Source organism: Benincasa hispida, chromosome 2 (assembly GCF_027475165.1).
Source record: "Benincasa hispida cultivar pf3 chromosome 2, pf3_genome.v1.1, whole genome shotgun sequence".
NCBI lineage: Eukaryota > Viridiplantae > Streptophyta > Magnoliopsida > Cucurbitales > Cucurbitaceae > Benincasa > Benincasa hispida.
The window spans coordinates 16,362,217-16,388,887 of NC_143479.1; the positions used below are offsets into that span (position 1 = coordinate 16,362,217).

Consider the following 26,671-nt stretch of genomic DNA (forward strand, 5'->3'; position numbering starts at 1 on the left):
CAACTATATGTAACACTAAAATCGTACCACGACGAAAATGTGAATATAAGTGATGATGGTATAGGTGTAGACAAACAATACGAGGCATCATATGAGCTTAATCGAGAAGAAGGTGATATTCCATTGTCTATGAACACTCAACCATCAACATTATCAATAGACAATGACAGCATTCGTGCAGTGGACTTGGAAAGAGAAATTCAATGTAACAGACCTATGCCTGGTAATGAGAGATCAGCAGACTTGAATTTTATGGATTGTGGTCCTTCAGAAGAGCGTGATCCTTTCATGGTCGATAATGAGAGATCAGTAGGATTAAATTCTATGGATTGTGGTCCTTCAGAGGTGCATAGACCTGCAGTGGCTGTTACTGAGAGATCAGAAGAATTGAATTCCATGTCTTCATGTCGTAAAGGGGAATTGATTATGCCTGGCACCTTTTCATCCGAGACAGATGTTGAAGTTGGTCAAATTTTTTTGAGTAAGAGTGATTTAAAAATGAGATTGTTTATTCTGTGCATAAACAATAATTTTGAATATAAGGTAAGGAAGTCAACTAAGTCTATGTTTACTGTTAAATGTATAGAGGATAATTGTAAGTGGAGCCTTCGTGCAGTTAAAATTTCAGGGTGTGACATATTTAAGATCATGAAGTATATGCAGTCGCACACATGTTCTATTGGAATTTTAAATCATGACCATAGACAAGCAACGATTGTGGTAGTTGGTGAACTAATTAAAGACAAGTTTACAGGCATAGGACGTGTTTATAAACCTTGTCACATCGTCGAGGATATGAGGAAAGAGTACGGCATAAACATAAGTTACAATAAGGCATAGCATGCAAGGGAAATCACTTATGCTCTCGTCAGGGGTACTCCAGAAGAGTCGTACGCTGTTCTACATGCATATGATGAAGCGTTAAAGATGGAGAATCCAGGTACAAGGTTTGAAATTGAACTTGAAAATGATGTCCATTTCAAGTACATGTTTATGGCATTAGAACCTTGTATTAGAGGTTTTTCAAGTTGTTGGGCGGTGATAATTGTTGATGGATCGTATCTGAAAGGAAAATACAAAGGGACCATGTTGGTCGGCGTCTCCATGGATGGCAAAAACCAAGTTTACCCACTAGCATATGCCATAGTGGACAATAAAACTGATCGAGCTTGGAAGTAGTTTATGTCGAACTTGAAGTGTGCCATTGGAGAACCTCCTAACTTGGTGTTTATGTCCGATCGAGCGGTATCTATTGGCAATGTCATTCGTGCAGTTTTTCCCACAACATTTCATGGATTGTGCACCTACCACCTAGAAAATAATATTCTTTCCAACTTTAAGGACAACACGATTGTTGGGATGTTTAAGGATGCAGCCAGGGCATTTCGCATATCAGAGTTCCAAGCACACTGGACCAACTACGTACTTTTCAAAATGGTGCAGTATCGAAATATTTGGAGGATATTGGTCTTGAAAGGTGGGCGCGTGTTTACCAAACATAACGAAGATACGATAATATGACATCTAATAGTGCAGAGTGTTTCAATTCATTGACCAAAGAATATCGACAACTGCCCATAATGTGCTTGTTGGAACACGTTTGAGGCCTCATCCAGTCATGGTTTTATGAATAGAGAAATTATTGGGCATCTCGAACGACGTCACACTCGGACTATTATGAAATCCGATTAGCAACTGAGTGTGACAAAGGCAGACAATATCGAGTTGAGCCGATTGATTGTTATAAGATCCATGTGCGGGACAATCGATTGGACGATATTGTGAACCACCATACGAAGGAATGCATATGCAAGGAATTTGACTCACTCGGTATCCCATGTTCGCATGCGATTGTGGCTGCGCGAGAACGAAACATCCCCATTTATGGTTTATGCAGTCCATTCTATAGCATTGACTCCCTCATGGTTGCTTATGTAGAGCCTGTAAATCCACTCGGTCACATATCTGAATGGAAGAGACCTCCAGGATATGTGGAAAAGCATATTGCACCTCCTAGAAGAGTGGTACAGGTCGGGCGGCGAAGAGTACAAAGAATACCATCAAGAGGAGAACAAAGCAGACAAATAAAATGTCGTAGGTGTGGGAATTACGGGCATAATTGACAAAACTGCAGTGAACCGCTGACGACCGAGCGACTTATTGATTCTAATACAAATGATTCAAATGTTGGTCGATTGTAGTTGTCTATGTGCCAATTGTCTTTGTAATTGTCTATGTGCCACTTATCTATGTAATTGTCTATGTGCCACTTGTCTATTCACGAATCCTCAAAACTGTAACATTCTATGTGCCACTTTAATCCTCAAAACTGTAATTTTTTATGTGCCACTTGTCTATTCACAAATCTCTTCAAATGTTAATTAAATTTTTGGTTATTCGTGAACCATTCGGGAAACATCTTGCTCTCGCTAATCTCGCCATCGCTAATCTCGCTATTACTTGTAATCCCTTTTAAAATGTCTCGCTTATAAGTTTGATTACTAGAGTTTGTCTATTCATGAATTTCTTCAGATATCTCGCTTATAAGTTTGATTACTAGAGTTTGGCTATTCGTGAACCATTCTGAAAACGTCTCACTCTCGCGTATCTCGCTCTCGCTTATCTCGCTCTTGCCCATCTCGCTCTCGCTAATCTTGCTCTCGCGAATCTCGCTCTCGCATATCTCGTTCTCCCTTTTATAAGTGTAATTAATGAATATCGTTTACTTCTTCTAAGAGATCGTGTAACAGAGTTTAATTTAACTTGTTGGCTTATTGAATCCCTTTTATAAGTGTAATTAATGAATCCCTTCAGATATTTTTCTTATCTAAGTTTAATTTAACTTGTTGGCTATTCATGAATGAATCTTCTATATTCATGGTAGTTCTACACTAACAATTTAAATAACATGTTAGTAAAATTATATCAATAATATACATAATATACATGTACGTCAATAATATGGAGTGTTCGTCCACAATTGACATGCCAATTGCATCCTATAGTCAGTCATCTTATCCTGAGTTATTATAGATGGGTCACTACCAGTCACTAAATGTTCTAAGAATTTTACAACAAATATTCCACAATCTAACGACCCGTGCTGTGTATTCGTAGAGGTAGGTTGGGGCTATCTTCCAATGAGACGTTTCGATGTCCGGCTTCGAACGTTTCAGGTCACAGTGGTGAAAAGCGATGGTAGGGTGTAAGTCAACGATTCAAGGAAAGACTTCAACTTCTTCTTCGATGTCATGGAAGGTAGTGAATCAAATACGAACAATCGGCCTCTATTTAGATCGAATGCTATCAACATCCAATGTTGATCAATGTTTGTTGTCGTGTATACGAAGTCCACATCTGATCGCTTGACATCAAATCTACCCATGACATAATCTGGTAACGTCTCATCCGCCCATGCTATGGCAGCATCCAAGGTCGACTTGTTCTTAATATATTTGTAGACCCCTCGAGAATTTAGATGACTCTACACAACGAAAAGAACATTAAAACACATAATAGTCAACCAATGTATTCCTATTCAAAAGTGCAGTAAATGATTACCGTTATTCCAATTGGCAGGATGGTGAAGCGAGCCATACATATGTTTGGTCGCCTATAGAATTTATCTTCATGAACTCAAAAAGGATATTTAGGGTCTGCATCCAGAACAAGATATACGTTAGAAGAGGGTTTATAATTGTATAAACTTGGTAAAAAGGACAAGGATCATAAACTTACGTCACACTCAATCCATGAACTTGGTTCAGTCAACTCCTAGAAAAAGGTTTTGGATAATGGTCGAACTGCATTTTCTCGAACCTCATTGTCCGTATTCTTATCGGCAATCCAATTCACCATTTCCTTCAATATAGCCACTGGAACCTCATGCTCCAAGGAGTATTGGATCGTCGCTTTAAACTGTATCGTAGGTACCCCAGGGAGAGGGTACTTAATATTTCGACAATCCAAAGGAAGTTGAACCTTCTCTTTTGTTATTTTCTTTTTTGGTTCAACGGGAGGTGTGTACTTATCAACGGCCCTCGTCTTACGTGTTTTTTTTTTCAACTCTCGACCATAACCTACAGAAATATAACAAAATGTTGAACATGTTGAATAACAAATATGAAGAAAGAAATTTTCGAATCACATAATGATCATACCTGTGAATCGAGATGTAGGGTGTTAGAGGAGGTCGTGATATCAAGTTGTACAGATGAAGGTGGAGGTGGGATCGATGACTTAGGTGGAAGTGGTGTATGTGACTTAGGTGGAGGTGGTGTAGGTGACCTAGGTGGAGGTGGGGTAGGTGACCTACGTACAGGTGGGGTAGGTGACTTAGGTGGAGGTGGGGTAGGTGATCTACATACAAGTAGGGTAGATGACCTACGTACAGTCGAGATAGGGGATATAGTGGCATCATGGCCTGTCTGTGGAGTGGGAGACCTCGTCACCTCAAACATCGTGGAACCTTTCATAGACTGTAATAGAGACAAAATAGTTGACAATTGTGCTTTCATGTCTCTCATGTCCGTCTCTAGGTTCGATACACGGGCATCCAAGCTCGATATTGAGCTGTCAATGCTCCGCAGGTACGCATATACACCAAGATCAACATTGCCTCCCTCCCTGTGGCCCGAATCCTCTAGGACAGAACACTCCTCCTCAAACTCAGGACCTACGTCACCAACCACCAGCACATTATGAAACATATCCTCACTGGGAGTGTAAGTAGGTTGGTGGATGTTTTTGGTCCCCATTAGATTCTCCATCCCTTTCTCCACCTTCTGAATTACCCTGCTGTTCACCTTCCCCACCTTCTGAACTATTATTATCTAAACTACTGTCACTATTTGAACTACTAGAGCTCCCTGAACTCTCGGTGTCGGAGTGTGCTTGTCTTATGTCCCGTCTATCAATTGGGGCGTCCCGAAACTTCTTCTCAGCATCGGACATGACAAGACCCTCTTTGATTTTTGTCTGCATTAAGGAACCCAGTAAGATGGTTAGTGTACATTTAACTACCGAATAAACATATTGTGACTACATAGATTACACTTAGATTTTCAGAATAAAAAATGTCTCTCTCGATTGTTTTGAATGACACCGAGTGAGAATATGACAACCGTAATATATGAGAAATGGCTCTTTCGAGTGGCAACATTTCCTGTTATCGACGAAAGGATCTTGTACGTCCACACCTAAATCCAAATAACTCAAATTTATAACTATGTTAATGTTAAACCAAAGATAAAGTTAAGTTAAGGAACATCTACCTGGAATGCTTGGGGAAATCCACGGAGCGAGTACTTCACAACATAATTTTTATTTCCCCTCACCTTCTCCTTGTATAACCAACCTTGTCTTTAAGTGCGGTCTTCAGGGAGGCGAGTGTTCTCTGCCAAATAATTGTACCCTAATCAAGATTGTTGTAGTAATCTATGTCCTCAACATCGTCAAATAGAGTACGATCTATAGCATTCTTTTGCTTGTTTTTACCCATCATTGCAACCTCTGTGTAATATACTAGGGTAATTTTCACAGCATCATCATCATTTTCAAATACCAATTCTTTATATTCTTCTTCAAGCAAATGCAAGTGGAATGCGTCTGAGGTCAACTGACTACCAAAGTACCTGGTAAAAAGTTCGTGTGAGGACTCCTCACTCCATCTAACTCGCGTAGGAGACCGCCACAAACAAGTGATCAACAAAAACTCGTCCTTCGAAAATATGACAACCTTTCCTCTGACAAAGAAACTAATTGAGTTCATTCCTGAGTTCTTCACTTCCCTCAATAACATATGGTGGATTAGAGGGTTGTTGAATACAAGTTCAATGTCTAGAAAGCGACCAAAAACTGTTCTTTTGAACATCTCTAATTGTCTTTCGGTAAGCTTCTGCTTTACAATCTTGTTGGCATTGGCAACATGGGCCAGACAAGTTACTTGCCCGGGAAACCTATCAACTTCACGAATTTTCAAAGATTTTGACATCTTAAATTACTCCTGCATTGTATGAACATTCAATTTATCAGTTATCAGGTCCGTACTAAAAAAATCCCTAACAAAATATACTGTAAAAGTACTCGTTAATATCGCTAATCTTGCTAATAATATGCTAGCTCTCGCTATCTCTCGCACATCTCGCTCATCTCGCTCTAGCATATCTCGCTTTCGGTCGTCTCGCTCTAGCCCATCTCGCTTTCGCTCGAATCGCTCTATCCCATCTCGCTCTCGCAAAACTCGTCCACTAACTTGTCATCTAACTATATCTTCTTCGTCCTCAACCAATGTAGAACACATCGAAACCCAAAATAAAAGATAGACGCGAAACCAGAGACCAACCTAAACAGATGCAACACAACATGAAAGACAAAAATTAAATTCACTAACCCAATAGAGAACTTCGATTACGGTAGTAGATGGACGATGGTTTTGCAGAGCGAGATGAACGACACTTGCACGTATAATTTTCCCTAATTTTGAGCAGAGTGGGACGACCGTTGAGTTTGAGCGCACTCGTATAGACTAGAGGGGCATTTTTGTAATCTCATCCCGTGATAACGTAAGCAGAGGGTCAATTGACATTATTTTTTAAAAATTAGTCATTTGACATTTTGGACTTTAAAATTGGATCATCCGTATAATTTTCCCAAAAAAATCATTTCAAAACGTGGAAAAATGCCACATCATCACATCAATTCAATCAATTTTTTCATTATACTATCACTAAATGTGACGTCATAAATAATGGATGGAAATAACGACTTGAAAGTCCTATTATTATAGCAACATCTATGGCAAAAATATAAACATCTAAACAAAATCTGCTTAGGTAAAATAATAATAGCTTTCTACTTACCATAAACTCCGTCATTTTTGTTAACGTAAGATATGGTTTACGTTTACAGGTCCTAATTTTTTAATTAGTATTTTTCTTTTCTGTATTTTTTTCCAATCTAATATTTTCTTTTCTTGTATTATTGATATCTATTTATTCTTCAATTCACCTTTATAAAGGTATGCTAATTACTCAATAAAATACACAAAACAATATAGTATCAAAACTTTCATTTGTCATCTTATTAATCATCTTACTAAATTAGTTGAACTCACTTTTGTTTATAATTTACGAATCAACGATTAGATTGTAATTTATTACCTATAAAATGAGATATCGGTCATAGAAGAAGTGAGATAACATCTTAGTTCATATCAATAGCTCAATTGATTAAAACGTTTTATCTTTAAAAGTTTGATGTTATGAAATCTTTCTATTCACTCATTTGCCATATTAAAAAATATAAAAATTGCATATGGTGTCTTGAACAAAACGGATAAAGTTTATAGAAAATTTTGAATTTTAAAATTTTGGATGATAATATATTTGTAATATTCGGAAAAAAAAAATTAAAGAAAAAATAATTGAGATACAATCCTTTACATCTATTTCCCCTGATAATTAGCACCTTCTAATTATTAAGTATTTTTCTCATTTTGAGAATTAAGAGATGGGCTTATATGGAAACGTGGGAATTCAAGGCCGAGCCTTGTCAGAACCTTTTGCTTATTTGGGGCTTGTGAATTTTAACGATTGATGGGCTTAGCCCAATGATTTTGCAACTAGTCGTATCCTCCCTTGTTTTCCCATTGCGACATTTCGCACCAAACTCTTGTAATTTCAATGCTTTCTTTACAATGTATTAACCTTACCAAAACTAGTATAACTCAATCGATATATAGTATGTATTAGTGATAAAAAAATTGTAATTTGAATCTTCTAATCACTGTTGTACTAAAAAAAATCAACGTGTATGATCAATTCAAAGGTAACTTATGCCAAAGAGAACGGTAGCTTAATTAGTATAAAGTATGTATCAATAATCAATAGGTTTGAAACTCGAATCTTTCCACCACATATTAAACTCAAAAAAAAAAAAAAAAAAAAAACAAAGATTGTTCTAGTCAACATGAGCACAATTTAATTGGTTAAGATTCGTATTGTCGACAGGGTTGGGTTGGATTGGTTGGAAGCATTTTTTGGACCAACCAAAAAATCGGGGTTGGTCGGGTGGCTACTCAAATAACCGAATATGGTACCCGACCTAACTCTTAAAATTTGGGGTGGATTGAGTTGGGTTGGGTTGTTAGGTTGAAATATCAAAAAATGGAGATCTAAAATTCATTAAAAAAAATGTTAGAGAAAGCTAATGAGAAAAAGTAGAAAGAAAATGAAAGAGCTAGAGAAGCATACGAACAACAAAAGAAGAACGAACGGTAGACGAACGGAAGAAGAAGTGAGAACAAACAACAGACAAACGGAAGAAGAACAAACGACTGAATGAAGTAGAAAAAATCGAGGGATTGGAGACTAGAGAGCGTGAGAGGTAGACGGCACTCAGCATAGGGTTGGCAATGGGGTAGAGTGGGGCTGGGGATGCACTCCCCATTCCTGTCCCCGTGGGGATTTTTCATCATCGTCCTTGCTCCATTCCCCGTTTTAAGGAATCGGGATTGAGGAATTTATATTGAAATGGTACACTTTTAGATAACAAGTTTGTATTATTATTATTTTATTTATTTAAATTAATAATAAAAATTATTTTAACATTTATTTATTTTAAAATTTAATAAAAAGTTAAAAATTAATTATATTATGAAATAAATTTTTTAAAAAAAAAAACAAAAAGCAGTAGCTTTGAAGCTACTGTTATATTTATATATATTAAAAAAGTTAAAAAAATATTCCGGGAGGGATCGGGGACGGGGATGGGGCAGGGATACCCTCCCCATTCCTTGTCAAATTGGGGATTCCTGCCCCAATCGAGGCGGGTATCCACGGGAATACGACCCCGCAGGGATTTTTGCCAACCTTAACTTAGCATATGCAAGAGGTGAAGGAGGCGAGAGGGACTAATCAAGCGGCAGAATAAGAACCTAAACTTTTTTTTAATATTAATCTTAGCAATTCAGATTAAATTGGGTCAACCTGAATTTTTCAAAAATGCAACTTGATACCCGACTGAACCCGAAAGGTACAAAAACAATTAACCTAACTTAACCCTTATAATTTGAGTTGAGTATTATGAGTCATTTGAATTGTCAAGTCATTTGAACACCTTTAATTGTCAACTAGAAAATTAGTGTTTTAAATTTCTAATTTTGGCTAGATGGAATAAAGTCAAAATTGAAGAAGAGATAAACATAAAATAAAACAAAATAATCAAGATAAGATTCAATCTTCTTGGGGATTAGGAAAATCTCATGTCCTAATCTAAGTAGATTTAAGATAAATCCTATATCAAATCCCTATAAATACACAATTATAGTAACTAAAACTTTTAACTTTTTCTCTATTTTACAATTTTAATTTCTGTCTTTAGCATCAAGTTATTTATTCCCAAAATTAAAAATTTACAGTTGCTGTCGCATGAAAGTCAAATGTGTTTTTCCTGTCTAAAATTTGACATCATTTACATATTGTTGTTTTAAAAATGAGAGGGAAAAAACTTTGTAGACACCTATTTTGTAGTAATCTATAATTTTTATGTGAGAATCACTCAATTTTGTTAGTTTTGAAGTAATTTCAATTTTATATTGGACAAGCAATTAGATTTGGTAAGAATGATAGGATATGTAGTGATCTTGAGAGGCGTAGATAATATAGAAGGTTAAGAATGAGCGTAAACTTAGTTGGCAAATAATTAAATTAGTTTGTGTTTTAAATTTATGTTAGTAGGTTAATTTAGAGTAATGCTTCCTAAATAGGAGGATGGTGACCTAATGGTTTAATGGAATTAATGAAGGAGATTTTCAAAGTTCTTGATAGATTTTTAAGAATAATGCATTAGTGATTAGTTTTATTATTTGCTGATAAATACTTGTATCGTTTCCACTTCAATGAATATAAAACTCAATTGAAGCACTCCACCATCCGTGCAATGTTTCTCTATTGTCTTCATCTTCCATTCTCGAGAATCTCCATACAAAGGCATTGAAATCACTTTTGATATCTTCGTCAATATCCACAAATTTCTAATGACTTTATTTTTGTTTTATAATATATATTGTGTAAGACTATAAATATATAATTATAGCTAACTATATTTTCAAAATTCTTGAAAAAGGTCCAATAACTCATGATTGTGTTTTTAAGTTTGATTAAGAAGTAAGAACTTAAGAAAGAAAATCGTTTCTACAAAAGATAAAACAAAAAAAGATTTCACATTTGAGAAACGTGATGAGTAAAAAACAAGGAAATTATAGGGGGGGAAAGAGAGAGAGAGAAAGAGAGAAAATCTTTAAATAAAAACAAAACGTAGAGAAATGAGACCGAAGATTCCCTTAAATTATTTTTAGATAATAGTTACTTGGAAGAAATTTCCCTGAAAATTAATTTAAAGTAGAAAATAAATGAAAGTTAGTTGGGAATGATTTTGGAATCTGGCTTCAACGCATGCAACGTTTTCTCTATTAATTTGTGGAGGTGAATCGCCCTACACCTACAACACTACAAGCCAACACAACAAACCTCCAAAATAAATAAATACCAATTATTGATTATATCAATTTAAACCCTAAACTAATAATTATATCAATTTAGACCATGAACTTTCATAAGCGTATCAATCTAAACCTCAAATTAATAATTGTATTAATTTAAACCTCAAACTTTGATAGGTGTATCAATTGAAACTTTGAAGTTTCATAACTGTATCAATTCAAACCCTCCCATTATGTTTCGTTTGGATACACTTATTAAAGTTTAGGATTTAAATTATATACTTACAAAAGTTCATGAAATCGATATACTTATGAAAGTTCCGGATTTAAATTGATACGATTATTAATTTGGAGATTAAATTGAAACTATGCCTAAAATTTAGGATTTAAATTAATATAATTATTAATTTAAAATTTAAATTGATACAATTCCAAAGAATTCGTATGCACGTGTGCACACAATTTAGATGGTTTAAAATTTAGGGACTAAGGAAAGAGGAAAAATGATGAAGTTATAGGGCTGACTTTGACAGGAAAAAATGTCAATGGGAGGAGTAGTTGGGAGATACAAACAATTGATTTGGGTTTGTGAATGAGGAATGATTTTTCAGACTATTTCAAAGGGCATTGGGCAGCAAATTGACCACTTTTTGCCCTTTTTTATTTGAAGGGCAGTGAATTGACCAATTTCTCCCTGGGGTTGCCATTTACCAACCCACTTTCCCCACCAACTCCCAACCATAGTTGTAGCAAAAAAAGAAAAAAAATGCTCTCATCCACACATTTTCTACATTTTTATTTTTTTTACAACTTGTTTGTTTGTTGTGAAACTATTTTTGTTGGGCAAGTTAATTTTAACTCTCAATTTTCCTATTTCCTTTAGATGAAAATTTGAATTTGAAGGATTATTTCTATTACTACATTCTCAAAATGTAAAATAAGAATTTGTATGTTTACCAACTAAATAAACATTATAAAAGTCTACTTATAAATATTCAAAATCATGTTGCAAAACATCATACTCTAAATGTTGGGAAAAATGAACTTAGTCATATAATTAAATAGATGAAGTGTTGAAATTTGGTATTGGCATAAATGACCAATTTTGACAAAGCAATCTTTTTCTTTTTTTCTTTTTCTTTTTCAAACACAAATTCTTTTGATTTTTTTTCAATGAAATATGTCTTAATCAGTTGAGTTATTCTGAAATTGTCAACTTACAAATTTTGAATATCTAATAAAAATATTTTAAAAAAAAATCTATTCAAGCAATAGTAGCATTCTATACTAGTCACAAATTTTATTTTAAATGACTAACCGAAGGTTTTTAGGAAACTAATTAAAGGTATTAATTGCAACGACATATTCAAAGGTAAGGTTTGAATTAATATTATTTTGTGAAGCTCGAGTTGTGGATTCAACGAGAAAATTCTTTAAATATCTTATCAAGGTAGAATTTGTAAGGTTTTGGTAAAATGTTAGAATAATTGTTATTCCTCATTGGAAAGCTTCAAAAAATCAATGAACTCTAGACACTAAAAAAATTCATAACTTTAGTTTAAAATCATTTTAATTAGAAGCACTTTAAGTGTAGGTGCACTGACACTAGTTAAATTATTTTTTCATAACCTCTTGTTGAGAGTGAAAAAAATGGTGTAAGTAATATGAAAACTATAAAAGAGACTCTGATAATTTGGACTGGAGAGAAAATTTTGTGTGGTTGTAATATTTTTCACATAGTAAATTCTTGTATTTTTTTTTCTATTTAAATTCATTGTTTTCTTTTAATTTCTTAATAATTTTTTTAGGACAAATATCGATTTATATCCCTAAATTTTGGGGATTGTATCGGTTTAAACATTAAACTAAGAATTGTATCAATTTAAACCTTAAACTTTGAGAGTCGTATCAATTTAAATCTCAAACTAATATTATATCAATTTAAACTCTAAACTTTCATAAGTGTATCAATTTAAACCCTGAATTTTCATAAATACATTAATTTAAACTCTAAATATCTATAAATATATCCAAATAAAATATAATTGAGGGTTTTCATACAATTATGAAAGTTCAAGATTTAAATTGATATACTTCTAAAAATTTAGAGTTTAAATTGATACAATTATTAGTTTGGGGTTTAAATTGATACAATCTCAAAATTCAAGATTTAAATTAATATAATTATTATTTTTAGATTTAAATTGATACAACATCTAAAATTCAGGGGTATAAATTGATATTTATTCATCTTTTTCGTTACGGGATAGGAGTGGGTATAATACGTTTGTTTTACCTACTATGTCGGTTAAACTTAACTCATAAAAAAATATAGTTAATAAACCTTCTGTGAAGAAAATTTTGAATAGTTTGGCGAGATTTGTTTATTTTCTTTTTTATTTTTCTTTAGAAAAAGTGATTTGGCGAGCTTGACTTAGTAACGCATTGACGGGAGTACATTCAATTCAAGGAAAAGCAACAAAATAAATAAGTAGAGAAAAAAAGATATATTATAAAAAGAAAATCAAATGAATATATATTCATCAAACTGTGGGCAAGTAAGTGGAATTGGGGTGGGTTGATAATTAAATTATTAATTAGGAAAATGCTGGCGGGGAGGTTGGGAGATCACAGCCCCTTAATTTATTCACACGTTTGCACTGACTGCCTTCCTTCTCAATTAATTTTCTATTTTTGTTTTTAATTTTAAAAAATAGTGACTTTCACTTTGTTTTGAATGATAAAATTATTATAAATATTTTTAAATATAGTAAAATGTATAAAAAATAAGTTTTAATTAGGACATCGTTTGAATTTTAGCTTTTAGTATTTAAAAATTAAGCTAATAAGTATCATTTTTACTCTTGATTTATTTATTTTGTTATCTATTTCTTTTATTAGTGTTTTCAAAATTTAAGTCAAAGTTTTGAAAACTTATAAAAAAAAAATCAGTTTTTTAAAACATGTTCCTACATTTGAAAATTGGTCCAACAGTCAAATCTTTACCTAAAGAAAAATAAAAAATTATTAAAATCAAAAAACAAAATATCAAACTGTTACCAAATATGCCAAAGTTTATTTATTACATTTTAACTTGAATTTTGAAGACATACTTAAAAAAAAAATAGATAACAAAACAAAATGATAGATTAAAGAACAAAAGCTCAAGGAGAAAAAGTATGTGAATAATCATGGCAACCCTTAAAAGTAAGGGTGTGCAAAAATGATAGATGGAAGAAGAGTGCGTTGGCTACGTCCATGAGATAAAGAGATAATAATTTTATTAGAGAAAATGTTATAGAATACATAATGAATTGCACTTTTAGAGTTTATAAAATTTATATAGTGCACTGCTCCAAAGCCTAAGTATCATAAACGTAAATTATATAAAGATAGCAAATACGTAAATAACTTAAGCTTCAAAGCATTCCAACACTCAATAATGGACTTATTAAATACTTTTTACCGCTTAAAGATCAAACTAACACAAATATAAAAGGTCATACTAAACTAGTAATTTGACCAACCTTCAAACACTAAAAATAAATTTTAAATCTAAATTATTTAAAATAAGAGTGGTTTTCTTTATTTAACATGTTAGATGTCAATTAGTTATTTAAGATGATATCAAAGCAGATGTTAAATTGTTGCAATATTATTTCCTCCACAATTAATATTAATTTCACTTATTGGGCCTTCTACATATTTCAAATCCACAAGTGAGTTCACTGCAACAAAATTGGGATTTCATAACATTTTAAAACTGTCAGATTCAAAATTCGAGACTGTCATTTTCAATCTTTATATCGTCTGTAAAAGTATGAGTATCAATGACAATTTTTTTTAAAAATGTCATAATTAGTCTTCTAATGACAATAAATATTTGTCAGCAATGAACAACTATTGGCAATCATAAACTGTCATTATCTGTCATTGTCAAGTATACTATGACAGGTTATTATTATCTTCAATTGACTAAAAATTGGGTATTTGTTGTAATGTTATGGGTATTGATGACAATTATAAAATGTCAAAAAATAATATATAGTGACATTTTTTTTCTTGTCAAGAATATTAAAACCATGACACTATTGCCAATGACAAATATTTTATGTCAACAAATGTTCTATCACGACATTTTTATTACCACAGAATCTCATATTTGTGACATTGTTATATTGCCAATACATTACATGTTTTGATAGTTTGTTATTTCTTTGAATCCTATCATTGCACATGATTTCTACCATCAACTAATCATATTTTAATACAAAACCGGTACAAACATAAATAAGAAGTTTCATATATAACAATAAAGTTGATGACATTTTTACAAAGAAGCTAAATACCAGGAGGCTATCAAATGATCCCAAAGGGACAAATACAAGCAAATTAGTAACTAACCTTGGTAACATTTTTACAAAGAAACTAAATACAATAAGATATTGCTATAACTATACTACAACAAGTTTTGTCACTAACCAAACGTCAATCAATAGTTTCACCACTTCAATGGGTTCGTGTAAGACCTAGGAAAAATACAACATTCATTTTAGAGTTCAATTCAATACGTAAACGTTATTGATAATCACAACATTCATGTAAGTCTAAGCATCCTTCTCATACGTCATTCCTAGAATAAAAATTAAACACTCACTCACTAATGGCATATATGGACACCTAAAAACAATTCATTCCTTCAACACAATATCCAAACTAATAAATAGGTATTTAGAGAGTAGATCACAATAAATCTACCTAGCTTTTTCGCAACCACCCTCCCGGTCACATAATATAAAATATCTTAGTGGTCATTTCAATTTAGAAACAAACTAAAAAGAGAAATAACCCATCACACAAATTGTTTCTTACTTGAGACATAACTATAAACAATGACTTGAAAAAAATTAAACTACCATTAGTATAACGATAAAAAAAAAAAAAAAAAAAAAAAAAAAAAAAAAAAAAAAAAAAAAACAGATACTTCCAACAAACTACACGCATGACTAATATGCGCAACAAATATTTGAAAGAGCTTCACATTGTTAGCCAACGAGCTTAAGAATTTAACATACCATAAGCATGCTTAGTGTTAAAATAAGCAAGAAATACTAGAAATCAACAAGAATGATATCAGAGAACATACCTTGAGGTTCTTCAAGCCCTAAGAAAAATAAAAGAACATAAAGATATCTAATCAAAGAAACAAGAAAGGTAATCTTCTAACAGGTACCGAGTCCACCAAGTTTTTCTCAATTTCAATAAATAAACCAATAAGAAACCATCATGGATAATATATACAATATTATCAAAAACAGATAGCAACAAAGATTGAAATGTCAAATAGAACCTTAAACATAAGGTATTATGGATTCTACGAGAGCCATCAAAGGAAACTTACTGCCTTTGTTAAATGTTTGAGTCTTCTTCCCATGAAACATATGAGATATTTTTAAATATGATAACAAAAACTCTAGCTTTAAAAAGATAACCATATAAGATAACTTCCATGTTTCTAGACGACCATAACAAGAACAAAAGAGAAAGAGTGCACTGACCTATCTCTCACTGACAGTAAAGAAGTTGGGTTACCTTCTCCAATAAAACTTTTTCATTTTGTTAGTTAGTTGGGAATACTTAAGGTAGTTAATTCACATTTTGGCCCTCAAAACCACCTAAAATGTCCCTAAAAAGTAGTTAAGTCACACTTTGCCTATAAAAACCATGTAAAAAGTTACTAAGAAGTGTCTATGCGACACTTTCACTCTCCAAACAAACAAAGAGTGCTTAAGCCTCACTTTGACCCTCAAAACCACCTGAAATGTTCCTAAGAGGTAGCTAAATGATACTTTGTCATTGAAAACCGTGTAAAAGGTTCCTAAAAAGTATCTAAGTGACACTCTCACTTTCCAAACAAACTAAAAATGACTAAGTGACCCTTTGACAACTAACAAGTTCCATAAAAGTGTCTAAGTTTTATTTGACTCTCAAAACTACGTGTTCTAAAAATGTTTTTAAGTCACACTTTGACTGTGAAGTGATATAAAAAGTTTCTAAAAAATGTCTTAGTGATACTTTTAATCTAGAAAACAAACTATAAAGAGACCAAGTCTCACAAAGTCACTTAAAATGTTCACTTAGTCAAACTATCTAAGTGATAGTTTGACTATGAAAACTACATAAAGTTCCTTCCTAAATAGGCCTAAGCTAGTGACACTCGTACTCTGAAAATTGGAGTATTAAATTTACTAATAACCTGCTACTTTGCAATAAGAGAGATGGTGGGTTCAATTGTTGAAGAAGTTAATATTTAACAAACTTACAGACAATGAAAACTTTTGAACTATATACTTCAAGTGCATTACAAAATATAAGGACCCCCCCAAAAATAGATATTCGCGTAACACAGGCGGTTAGAACAATCTAATCCCCTTCCTTTTTTTGAGAGGAATTGGCTGTTATCAAGCCAGATGAAATAGCATCGGTTTTTTATACAAGCTACAACAGATAACCCACAAAGCATTGCAAAGAAAATAAGATTATCACCAAAAGAGAAATCTACCATTTTTAAACAAATTTAATTGATAACAAAAGCAAGCATTTAACTCATAAGAAGATGAGAGATTGTGCAAAGTGATACTTACTTAGTGGCAAAAACTTCTTAATGCTTGCCATTGCAGTGTGCACATTGTGCGAATTGTCCAGAGTTTTTGGATAATAGTACAAATAACAATAACATTGCATATTGTACCTGGTCAGGAACAATTGAGAAATGGCTAGTTTAGTAATACTAAACGAACTCTCTGTCCCCTGAATACACAATATGAAATGTTCCACATCTATTTTATTTGCTATTCCATTACGAAGTTAGAAAGAGAAAAAAATCTACCTCCAAATTCCATTACGAACTTTCAGTGCTTCCCTGAGTCGTGGAATCTATCAACTTCTTGGAGATTATTTTTTTATTTTTTATTTTTTGCATACAACATGGCCATATATGAGTAAGTTAAAGGCAAAATAACATTAAAATAAAGATAGTTTGTAACAACAAATATTCACACGAAGTCTTTAAACTCAAGAATTATATACATTTTCAACAAAAATAAGCTATGAAGTCAAAATCAATCACTTACTTCTCTCTTTCAAAATTAAGACACATTCATTTACTGTCATTATCACCTGCAAAAAAGATTACTCAAATCATGAATGGAAAGAAAAAATTACTCAAGCAAGAAAATTAGAAACCATTTTTTATGGTAGGAAGATTGTTCGATGGCAGAGTGATCCAAATGTTCTAAGACTATATGCTTCACATCAAGTTCTTTCATGAAGAGAATGATTCTAATACTTTACCTACAGTAATTAAAAAAAAAAAAAAAAAGGAACTATCATCATAGCCCCGAAAATGATTCTATTCTCTGAGGAGGAATTTCATTCAAAAACTTGGATATAAAACCTATTAAAAAAATTTCTCCCACCTCTCTGATCTCCATGAAGTACTTAGGATGTTTTGGTAGTTGGCGACCTCTAGCTCCCTATTTTCTTAAAAATCGGAGAAGACCTACAACAAGAGAAAGAAGTTTCATTTTCGTTCCCTATAATTGAGTGATTTATAATGTAAAGCTCCAATCGAGTATGTAATATAATAAAATTCTTTCATACAACTTGTTTTGGTTGAAAACCAATTCGATAGTACAAATAAGAAATGTGTTCTACGTTGCTTGTTAGTTTCTCATACACCATAGAATTCCATCATATACCATAAAACTATATCGATGAATAAGTACAAATCGCTACAGTTAGCACAAAAAAAAAATCAGGCAAAATTAAATAAGTACCTCGATGAAAACTATAGTTCGCATCCAGACTGCCAAAGAGAAAGAAATGGAAAGACATGGAAAGGATGAACTGAAGCAGTAGAAGAAAAAGTAAGAAGTAGATGAACTTAGGTTTAGAATTCTTGGACTTGGATAGAAAAAGCAAGGTAGAGAAGAGGGAGATGAAAATGAATCAGTGCGACAAAGAGATTCACCGGAGAAGAAAGTAGTTGTTGTTGCTCCCTACTTTGCAATTTTTGTGGTTACTCGCCTTGTCGTGGATCACTGTTGGGAGGAATAAAATCACCAAATCGTGTGGGTTTGGGGTAGAGCCCTTAAAAGGAAGAAGATGAAACGCTATAGATTGATGTCTAGTCACGTAGCCGTCGAAGATGGAGCGTTGTTGGGTTGTCGTGGTTGCCGAGCGAATGAATTTGAGAGAGTTGGGCGATTGAAGCTTCACAAACTACGAAGGGGGGAGGGTTTAGAGTCATAAATTAGTGACACTTGAGAACTGTCCTAAATATCTAAAAATACAAAAAATTTCGTTTCCTGCAAAAAAAAAAAAAAAATATGTGCCTTTATGACACTTTTTTCTCTCTCCACTCAATTTGGATGCATCTTATGTCATGGAAAGTTACTTTTGTTATAATGGATAATTTACCTTCACCTTTTTAGGTCGATGACATGTGATTGAAAATCGGAAAATAAATTCAATAAATACAATATCATTGTGTTGGGAAAGCAAAAAAGGTCTCATATTGTTTAAGGAAGAGAACGATGGTAGATATATAAGGGTGGATAATTATCTCTATTAGTATGCGACTTGTTGGATAGTTCCAAAAATAAGTCATGTTGATTTATGCCCAAACTGAACAATATTATACCACTGAAGAGATGAACAAAAGAAATTTAAGGAGCCTGATTTGTGCTCTATTTGGGTAGCCTTGTATGCTTCCTATATCTTGATAAGAGTAAGTGTAATTTGTGCTCATGCTCATATGCTCTATTTGGATGTTGAATCAAGATGAACGGGATGCACCTCAGGATAAACTGTATGTTTGAGGGGAGGCGATTGTTAAGGATGCAAACAAAGTCTCATATCGGTTGGGAAGAGAATGATGATAGATATATAAGTGCAGGCAGATATCTTTATTGGTATGAGGTATTTTGAATAGTTCAAAAAGCAAAACCATGAAAATTTATGTCCAAAGTAGATAATATCATACAATTCGAAAGATAGATGAAGGTTCCATTATCCTTATCAAATGAAAGATGAATGGTTGGTCTTTCACCACTTCACACTTGAATTAGAAATGAATACTTCAAATCAGTCCCTATCAAGATAAATAGACAAAAAGGTATTGAGCGAAATGATGTAGGGGCTTAATTTAAAAGTTTTTTTTATAGCCAACAACAAAACAAAACGACTATAAAGAAGAAGGAACAGAAACAGAGCAGTCTTGAGAAACAATGGAAGACATGAAACGAGGCCAAACCTCCATCCAAACATATTCATGATGGAGAAGAGCATCTTGGGCCAGCAAATAAGCGGCTTGGTTTCTCGAGCGAAAAATATGACAAGTAGACTAACAAAAAGAGGAGAGCACAGAAATCTTCAAGAAGCCAAGCAAACCTCCTAGTTTAAAGATATCTTCCACAGCAAATGATAATAGCAGAACAACCAGTGGACAATCAGATTCAAGGACAAAAGGCCATAAACTAGAATCAATTGCAAGAAAGATCCCAAATTTAGCAGTCAAACCTTCTATTGGGATTTGTGCCCTAAAATCTCGTGTCCTATAGTTTGTAAATAATTTTGTAAGAACACTTGTGATGTATAATATATATGTTATTTACTTCACTTTTTGACTTTGCACATTTAGATGTTTTTTATTTTACTACAAACCAATAAACTTAATATCCCTGGTTGTCTTTATGTAACTTAAACATGTATATAGTGACATACAAGTGGATCATGTCTTAAGTGACAACCAAAATAGTTTGTAGTATATGGATATAGGAGGGAAACCTTATCCTGGTAACATTACGGATGCAGCCCGCTTTGTGTAATTGTTACAAATGCTGTGACTTGTCATAGATGGTCTGATCCTGATCAGTCGTGTAGTGAACATGCGAGCGGGGGCGTCCTATACAAAGATTTTGTATAAAACTTGACCTCGAAGTATTAATGTCTCGTCATATAAATTCGTTCATGACTGAGATTTCACTTCATTAGGATGACCATAGGTAACATGACCTAAATCCTGAGTGAGTTGGGAACTCTTGCCATTGAGGGCGATCCTTTGATTTGCATGGGTGCGAGTGGCCAGAGCGCCGACTTAAACCTACCACTTTGGGGATTCATCTTATTTGGGAGTTGGAAACTCAGCTTCACAAGATAGAGTTCACTCATTCCCCGAAGTAGGGGTAAGTATAGATTGCTCTCTTAAGGGCTGATCCCGAGGCTTGAACTATGTGGCGCCACACACATTCTCATGGGCCGAGAGGTGTTCACACATAGTAGGACTATGTTGTATTATTCATTAGAGAGATCAGTGGTACTTAAGGAGGAAGATGTAACTACAGGAGCAAAACGGTAAATTGACCTACTGTAATTACGAGCATATGTGAAGGGTCATCGTACTGATGATTGGTTATATCCAATGGACATAGAAATATATCTATGGCAAGAAGAGTTCAACTGTTGGTCTTTAATGGAATGTCTGGTAGTTAACGGATGGTGGATATCGTGACTAAAGAGTTTAGTCAACTATTCATATACCGTTGGAGTTTAGAGCCTTAGGTCCATAAGGTCCCCTTGGTAATTTGGATACAAGTTGAAAGTCCGTTTTTTGGTCAGTTTAAAATGTTCAAATTGACAAGAGAGAGTTCGATTATATATGATATAGTTGAACTAGTTATAACTTTGTGTATGAGATACATTAATTTGGAGAAAATTGGATATAAATATGATTTATATCTAGTGGAGAAAAAATACTATGATTAATATATGATATTAAGTTATGAATATGATGTGATCATATTCATTGTTCATTAATTGGACAGTTAAAAGGGTAATGGGACGGTGTCTCTTCTGTTTTAATAACGAATGAGTGAGTTAAAAGATCACTTTGAGACGCATAAATAGCTCACAGTGTGTTAAGCATGAGATGCGCAGTCATTATGTTAAAAAGTGTGTCATCACTAGAAAATTTGTGCCTACACGATCGCTTACCTATACGGTAGTGCTAAGCGACCACTTAACGATTACACCCGCGTGCGTTATTTACTAAACAATCATTTACCTTTCCCTCTGCCAAATCTGAACAAAGCTCACCCTTTGGATTCTCACTCCAAGAATACTGAGGGCTCTGAGTGGTGGTGTCATCTCTATTTTCTTCTGTTCGTGTGGAGACCGTTCGAGGTAGACGATTGGGTTTTAAATTTGCTGTGAAGAATAAGTCTTCAACTGGTATGATCTCTCAATCTCTTTAGCATTATGAATGCATATGTGGAAATTCTATCACAATAAATTAGAAAGATCCGCTTCCGCTTGTAGGTACTCTTGAATAAGAGTTCCTTTACCTTCAACCATCTTGGCACCGGATGTCGAACTCAGAAAATAGAAGTTGAAGCATCACCTAACCAGAAGAATCATGAATAATGACCTCTGTCGATGCCAAAAAAATTCAGGTAAATAACCACATCAAATTAATTACAAACTAGGGGACTGGCAGTGGAGACCAGACCGCGAGCCTATTAGCAACCGTTGAACCTTCCACAGCAAGGGCCCTAGTATTGGCCAACCAATAGAAGTGCAGATACTTAGATGCCCAGTCACTCACTAAATTTGCATCAGTCAAGCCTTCAAACATCCTCCGATTCCGACGATTTCAAAGACCCTAAAGAAAAACAGCAATCTTTTCCAAAACCATCCTACATGTACAATATTTAATATCCATAAGGTAGACCCACAAAGAAAAGCCCAAATCAGAGTGCCAAAGAGATGCAAAATTAGACTAAAGTCATTCTTTCTTCGCATATTTACAAGTCCAAAATATATGAGCAGCATCTTCCCTCAATCAGCCAGACAAGGAACAAATAAGCAGAGAATCAATTCTACGATATGAAAGGGCAACACCCGTAGGGAGACAGTCTAAACAAAGACACCACAGAAAAATCTTAATCTTGTTTGGGATGCCAAGATTCCACATTCCAGTCCACCAGTAGGAAGAAAAGGAAGAGGAATCAGACGGCCTCGAATGACAAAATGTCGCCCAAGCCACTTTTTACTAAAAAAAATCTAACTTTTCAAGCATGCCAAATAAGCGGATTCGAAAATAAGGACCTACAAAGGTACGCTCGCTTCCTGTCTTATTCTCTACTGTGAACTAGGATCGCTCACTAGCTAGGTCAGATTGGAGCAACCTTTTATGAGAACATATAATAAGGGGCAGAATAACCTCTCGATCTACTTCGTCGTCTAGGTGTTCCCTGTTACTCTAGTCTCCCTTACGCCTAGGGTGTTGTCTGGGCCAAGAGCCATAGTTAGAGTAGTTAAACCAACTCTTATACGAGCTTCTGGCGATTCGTTCATCTGACCGTAGACTAGAGCCGTTTTCTATTCTACAAGATTTTCTTATTACTCTGGATTTTTTCATTTCCACCTATTGGAATGGAAAAAATCAATCATGCATTGTCAGGAGTAAAATGTTGGGATAAAAGTGAATGGTCTCAATCTCCATTATCAATAATAAGAGAATCCACCATGGTAGAAAAAGGGAGGGAAGGTGGAGATCGAACCTGTAAGTCAGAATCTCGAGGAAGCCAATCAAACACGTAAATAGAAATTTTCGAGCTTAAGCCAACCCACCACCTTAACCCTCTTTTCAGAAGATCATGACCCTAAAATAGGTTGCACCAAATGAAAGCAGGTTGCCAGCCTAGAGAAGCATGAAGGAAATCCCCGTCACATAAGCACCTGACTTTTAGGATGGAGCTCAACAATAAAGAAAGGAAATGTAGGAGGTGCCAACCTTGTTTAGCCAGAAGCGACTGATTGAAAAGCTCCAAGTTTTGGAACCCCAAACCTTCCAAACATTTAGGCAGATACATTTTTTCCAACTAACACAATGAATTTTGTGATCCTCGAGACCATTGTTCCACCAGAATTTGCCCATTATTTTGTGAAGAACAGCGAGAAGATCCTTTGGTAGACGAAAGCAATTCATAGTGTAACATGGAACTGCTTGGACCACAACTTTTAGAAGAATTTCTTTCCTTCCCAAAAGAAAAACTGATTCTTTCAACCTTGTAAAATATTTCAAACTCAGTCCTTGATGTAACCCAGAGTAGCATTATGGATGTGGGACATGAAAGAAGGAAGGCATAAATACTTTTGATGGCACTAGACGGACTGATTACTGCATATGTATTTCACAACCGGTTGTAAAGGCAAAGGTGTACATGGGTTAAAAGAAATAACAGATTTTGCAAAGTTTACAATTTGACTTGAGGCCGTCTCATAATAATGCAGAATGTTCTGGACTAACCGATCTTCACATATTTTAGCCTTGAAAAAGAGGAGGTTGTCATTAGCGGAAAACAAATGGGAGATAGAAAGGCCTTCATTCCCAAATTCCATACATGTGAAGGATATGCTGCATTGCAACAAGAAAAACCCTCAGCACAAAACAAGAAAGTATAATATGAAAGAGAGTCACCTAAGGATATGCTGCATTGCAACAAGAAAACCCCTCAGCACAAAACAAGAAAGTATAATATGAAAGAGAGTCACCTTGTCGTAAACCTCTCTGAGGAATAATATCATTCTCAATTTGCTCCTCATCAGATTGAAGGAGTACTATACAGTGGAAATACGGGCTTTAATTACATTAACCCACTAAGCTACAAAGCTTAATGTAAACATCATTCCTTCAATAAAGAACCATTCCACTCTATCATCAGCCTTGCTCATTTCAAGTTTCTAGGTGGCCTAGCCAACACTACTAGACCGACAACCATTTAGAGAATGAATATATTCATGACCCAAAATGGCATTATCAACAATACTTATGTTCAGAATGAAAGAACTTTGAGTTGGGGATATGACACTATCCCGAATATCCTTCATTCTGTTCACAATAGCCTTTGAAATAATCTTATAAATAACATTGCACAAAGAAATAAGGTAAAATTATGAGACTTCTTTGGATGTTTGACTTTGGGAATTAAAACAATCAAAGTATCATTTATCGGGCCAGGAGAAACCTGCTTATTCAGAATTACAAGGCATCATTGCATCACATCAGGGCCAACCGTTGACCAGTAATTTGCTAGGGTGAATTTGTTTCATCGTAGTGAAAATATCCTCAACTGTAAAATGACATAAGATGTCCTTATTCATCTATCATCCACTTTAGCCACCATAGAATCAAGAACAATATCGATAGTGCCATTCGAGGGATTAGAGTAACGGAACAGAGATGGGAAAAAAAATCCAAAATCATACATATTTTATCCTGATGCCATTGGCTAGAAGAGTCTCTCAGACTGCAGATCATTTTTTCTCTTTCGAGTAGAAGCGCTACTATGAAACCTTGCAAATTTCGGTCCTCCCATTTAAGCCAGTGTTCTCTAAAGCACTGTTTCTAGAATAGCTCATCCACAAATGAAAGGGACTCTAAGTGCACCTTTGCTTGAGAGTTCAACATTTGACTTCATATTTCCCAAATTGGCCATAATTGATTGAACCCGATGAGAAACCATCATTTTTTGTTTGTACTGATCGATCTTCGATCGACCTTAACATTAGAGAGAAATAATGCAATTTCTAGTTTTGGAGGCTAGGCCAGCCAAGAGTAGCAGAAAAGGAACAAATCCAGGAATTAGCAAAAACACACTCAGAATGTCAAAGCTAAATTTCATTAAGAAGAAATGTTTATGGGGACCCATAGAGGAAAGGACCGATAAATGGAGAGGTAGGCAAATTGAGCGATGGTCAGATTTCAAAAAATCCAAGTGTTCCAGGAATAATACATGTCACACTCAATTTACTATGCATCGATCAAGTCTTTTAGAAATGATAGATGAGTGTAATCTAGATTCTCTAATAAGAATAGATCCAATCTTTCATTAAATTATATTAGAGCATAATAAGCGTGATTAGACTACGTCTTTGTATCATTGTATCAAATATAGAGTTTAGCAAATAATTGATCCTTATTTAATGACGAGATTGCAATTAAAAGTGTGACGATGTCGATCATCTTAGGGGTATTTAGAAAATCTAATGACCCGAAAAAACCGATCAACCCAACCCAACCCAACCTGTGCGATTTGGGTTGGGTTATCAACTCGTTTGGGTTGGGTTGAGTTCAAATAAATGAAAATTTTATGGGTTGAGTTGGTTCATGAATTCACTTAATATAACTCAAACCAACTCGAACCAACCCAAATTTATTATTAACTTTAAAATATTTTTTTTGTTACTTATAACACGATTATTTATATATATTTTGATTTTATTTTTATTTAATTATAATATTGAATAATTTATTTTTCAACAACTAAAAGTAGTTTCTTTGCACTTTAGAAAGAAAATTTTCACTGTAAAAATTGAATTGAGTTATTAATCTTAATTCAATATATGGAAATAATTAAATTAGATTTTTACATATTTACGTTTTGCTTCTTTTTAGAACAAAATTTTAAATAAATGACCCGATTAACCCAACCCAACCCAACCCAAATATTTCATGGTTGGGTTGAGTTCATTTTTTAATAAGGGTTATATGGGTTAAAGAAATTTACAATCCGAACAATTGGGTTGGGTCTAAAAAATTCTTTCAACTCAACCCATAAACACCCCTAAATCACCTCATGAGATTGCACTCAAAACTAGTCGATGAAGGAAACATTGTTATTTTTTACGTCTATGCTCACAAAATAATCAAATAAAAGGACACTAAAAAGATCAACTTGGCTTAGAGGACTACTTGGAAAAGAAAATGGAAAATAAGAGAAATGATTAAGTGCAGCTTCCCATACTTCTTTTATTCATACAAAAAAAATTAAAAAGAAAAAGGGAGCAATGAATGGAGGTTTCTAGAAATTTTCTCAAGATGGGTGCAACCTAATTGCATCTAAGTTTTTCTCATGGATAAATCAATTTTTGTAAGAAAAAAGGCAAATTATAGATTTGACCTTTGGATTTTTTTAAGTATCATGTCAAATAGATAGATTTGTTGTCAAAGTGAGTTTAGCTAAGTGCTCCAAATGTTCTATCCTCAATTCCACAATTGTTGTACTAAAAAAATGGATAGATTTGTTAACTTTAAATAGTGGGTTC

General features: G+C 34.0%; 2 protein-coding genes and 1 long non-coding RNA gene across 5 annotated transcripts; 1 reads left to right on the forward strand and 2 right to left on the reverse strand.

The window, feature by feature from the left end:
* The first annotated feature begins 1,182 nt into the window (after positions 1-1,182).
* On the forward strand, positions 1,183-2,123 carry LOC150037683 (uncharacterized). Its single transcript, XM_090310981.1, has 2 exons — positions 1,183-1,422; positions 1,635-2,123. Exons 1-2 carry the CDS (start codon positions 1,183-1,185, stop codon positions 2,121-2,123), a joined length of 729 nt encoding a protein of 242 aa, XP_090167107.1.
* Positions 2,124-5,413: 3,290 nt separating this feature from the next.
* On the reverse strand, positions 5,414-5,992 carry LOC120071983 (uncharacterized). The gene has a single exon (XM_039024413.1). It carries the CDS (start codon positions 5,990-5,992, stop codon positions 5,414-5,416), a length of 579 nt encoding a protein of 192 aa, XP_038880341.1.
* Positions 5,993-14,784: 8,792 nt separating this feature from the next.
* On the reverse strand, positions 14,785-18,872 carry LOC120071116 (uncharacterized). 3 transcript variants are annotated; one of them, XR_016527495.1, is made up of 7 exons: positions 18,534-18,872; positions 18,340-18,409; positions 17,980-18,062; positions 17,391-17,680; positions 17,146-17,252; positions 15,648-15,665; positions 14,785-15,030 (listed from the first exon to the last, which is right to left on the reverse strand). It is a non-coding gene; the product is annotated as an uncharacterized LOC120071116 (long non-coding RNA). The 3 variants fall into 3 exon arrangements; XR_016527496.1 differs by lacking the exon at positions 15,648-15,665; XR_005480164.2 differs by lacking the exons at positions 14,785-15,030; positions 15,648-15,665 and having other exon boundaries at positions 16,784-17,252.
* Positions 18,873-26,671: the final 7,799 nt, after the last annotated feature.

Excerpts from the sequence above, each read along its gene's own strand:
- LOC120071983 (XM_039024413.1), bottom strand. The coding sequence starts at position 5,992 with ATGTCAAAATCTTTGAAAATTCGTGAAGTTGATAGGTTTCCCGGGCAA.
- LOC150037683 (XM_090310981.1), top strand. The coding sequence starts at position 1,183 with ATGTCGAACTTGAAGTGTGCCATTGGAGAACCTCCTAACTTGGTGTTT. Across the intron at positions 1,423-1,634 it reads AAGCACACTGGACCAACTAC|AGAAATTATTGGGCATCTCG; the intron begins GTACTTTTCAAA and ends TTTTATGAATAG.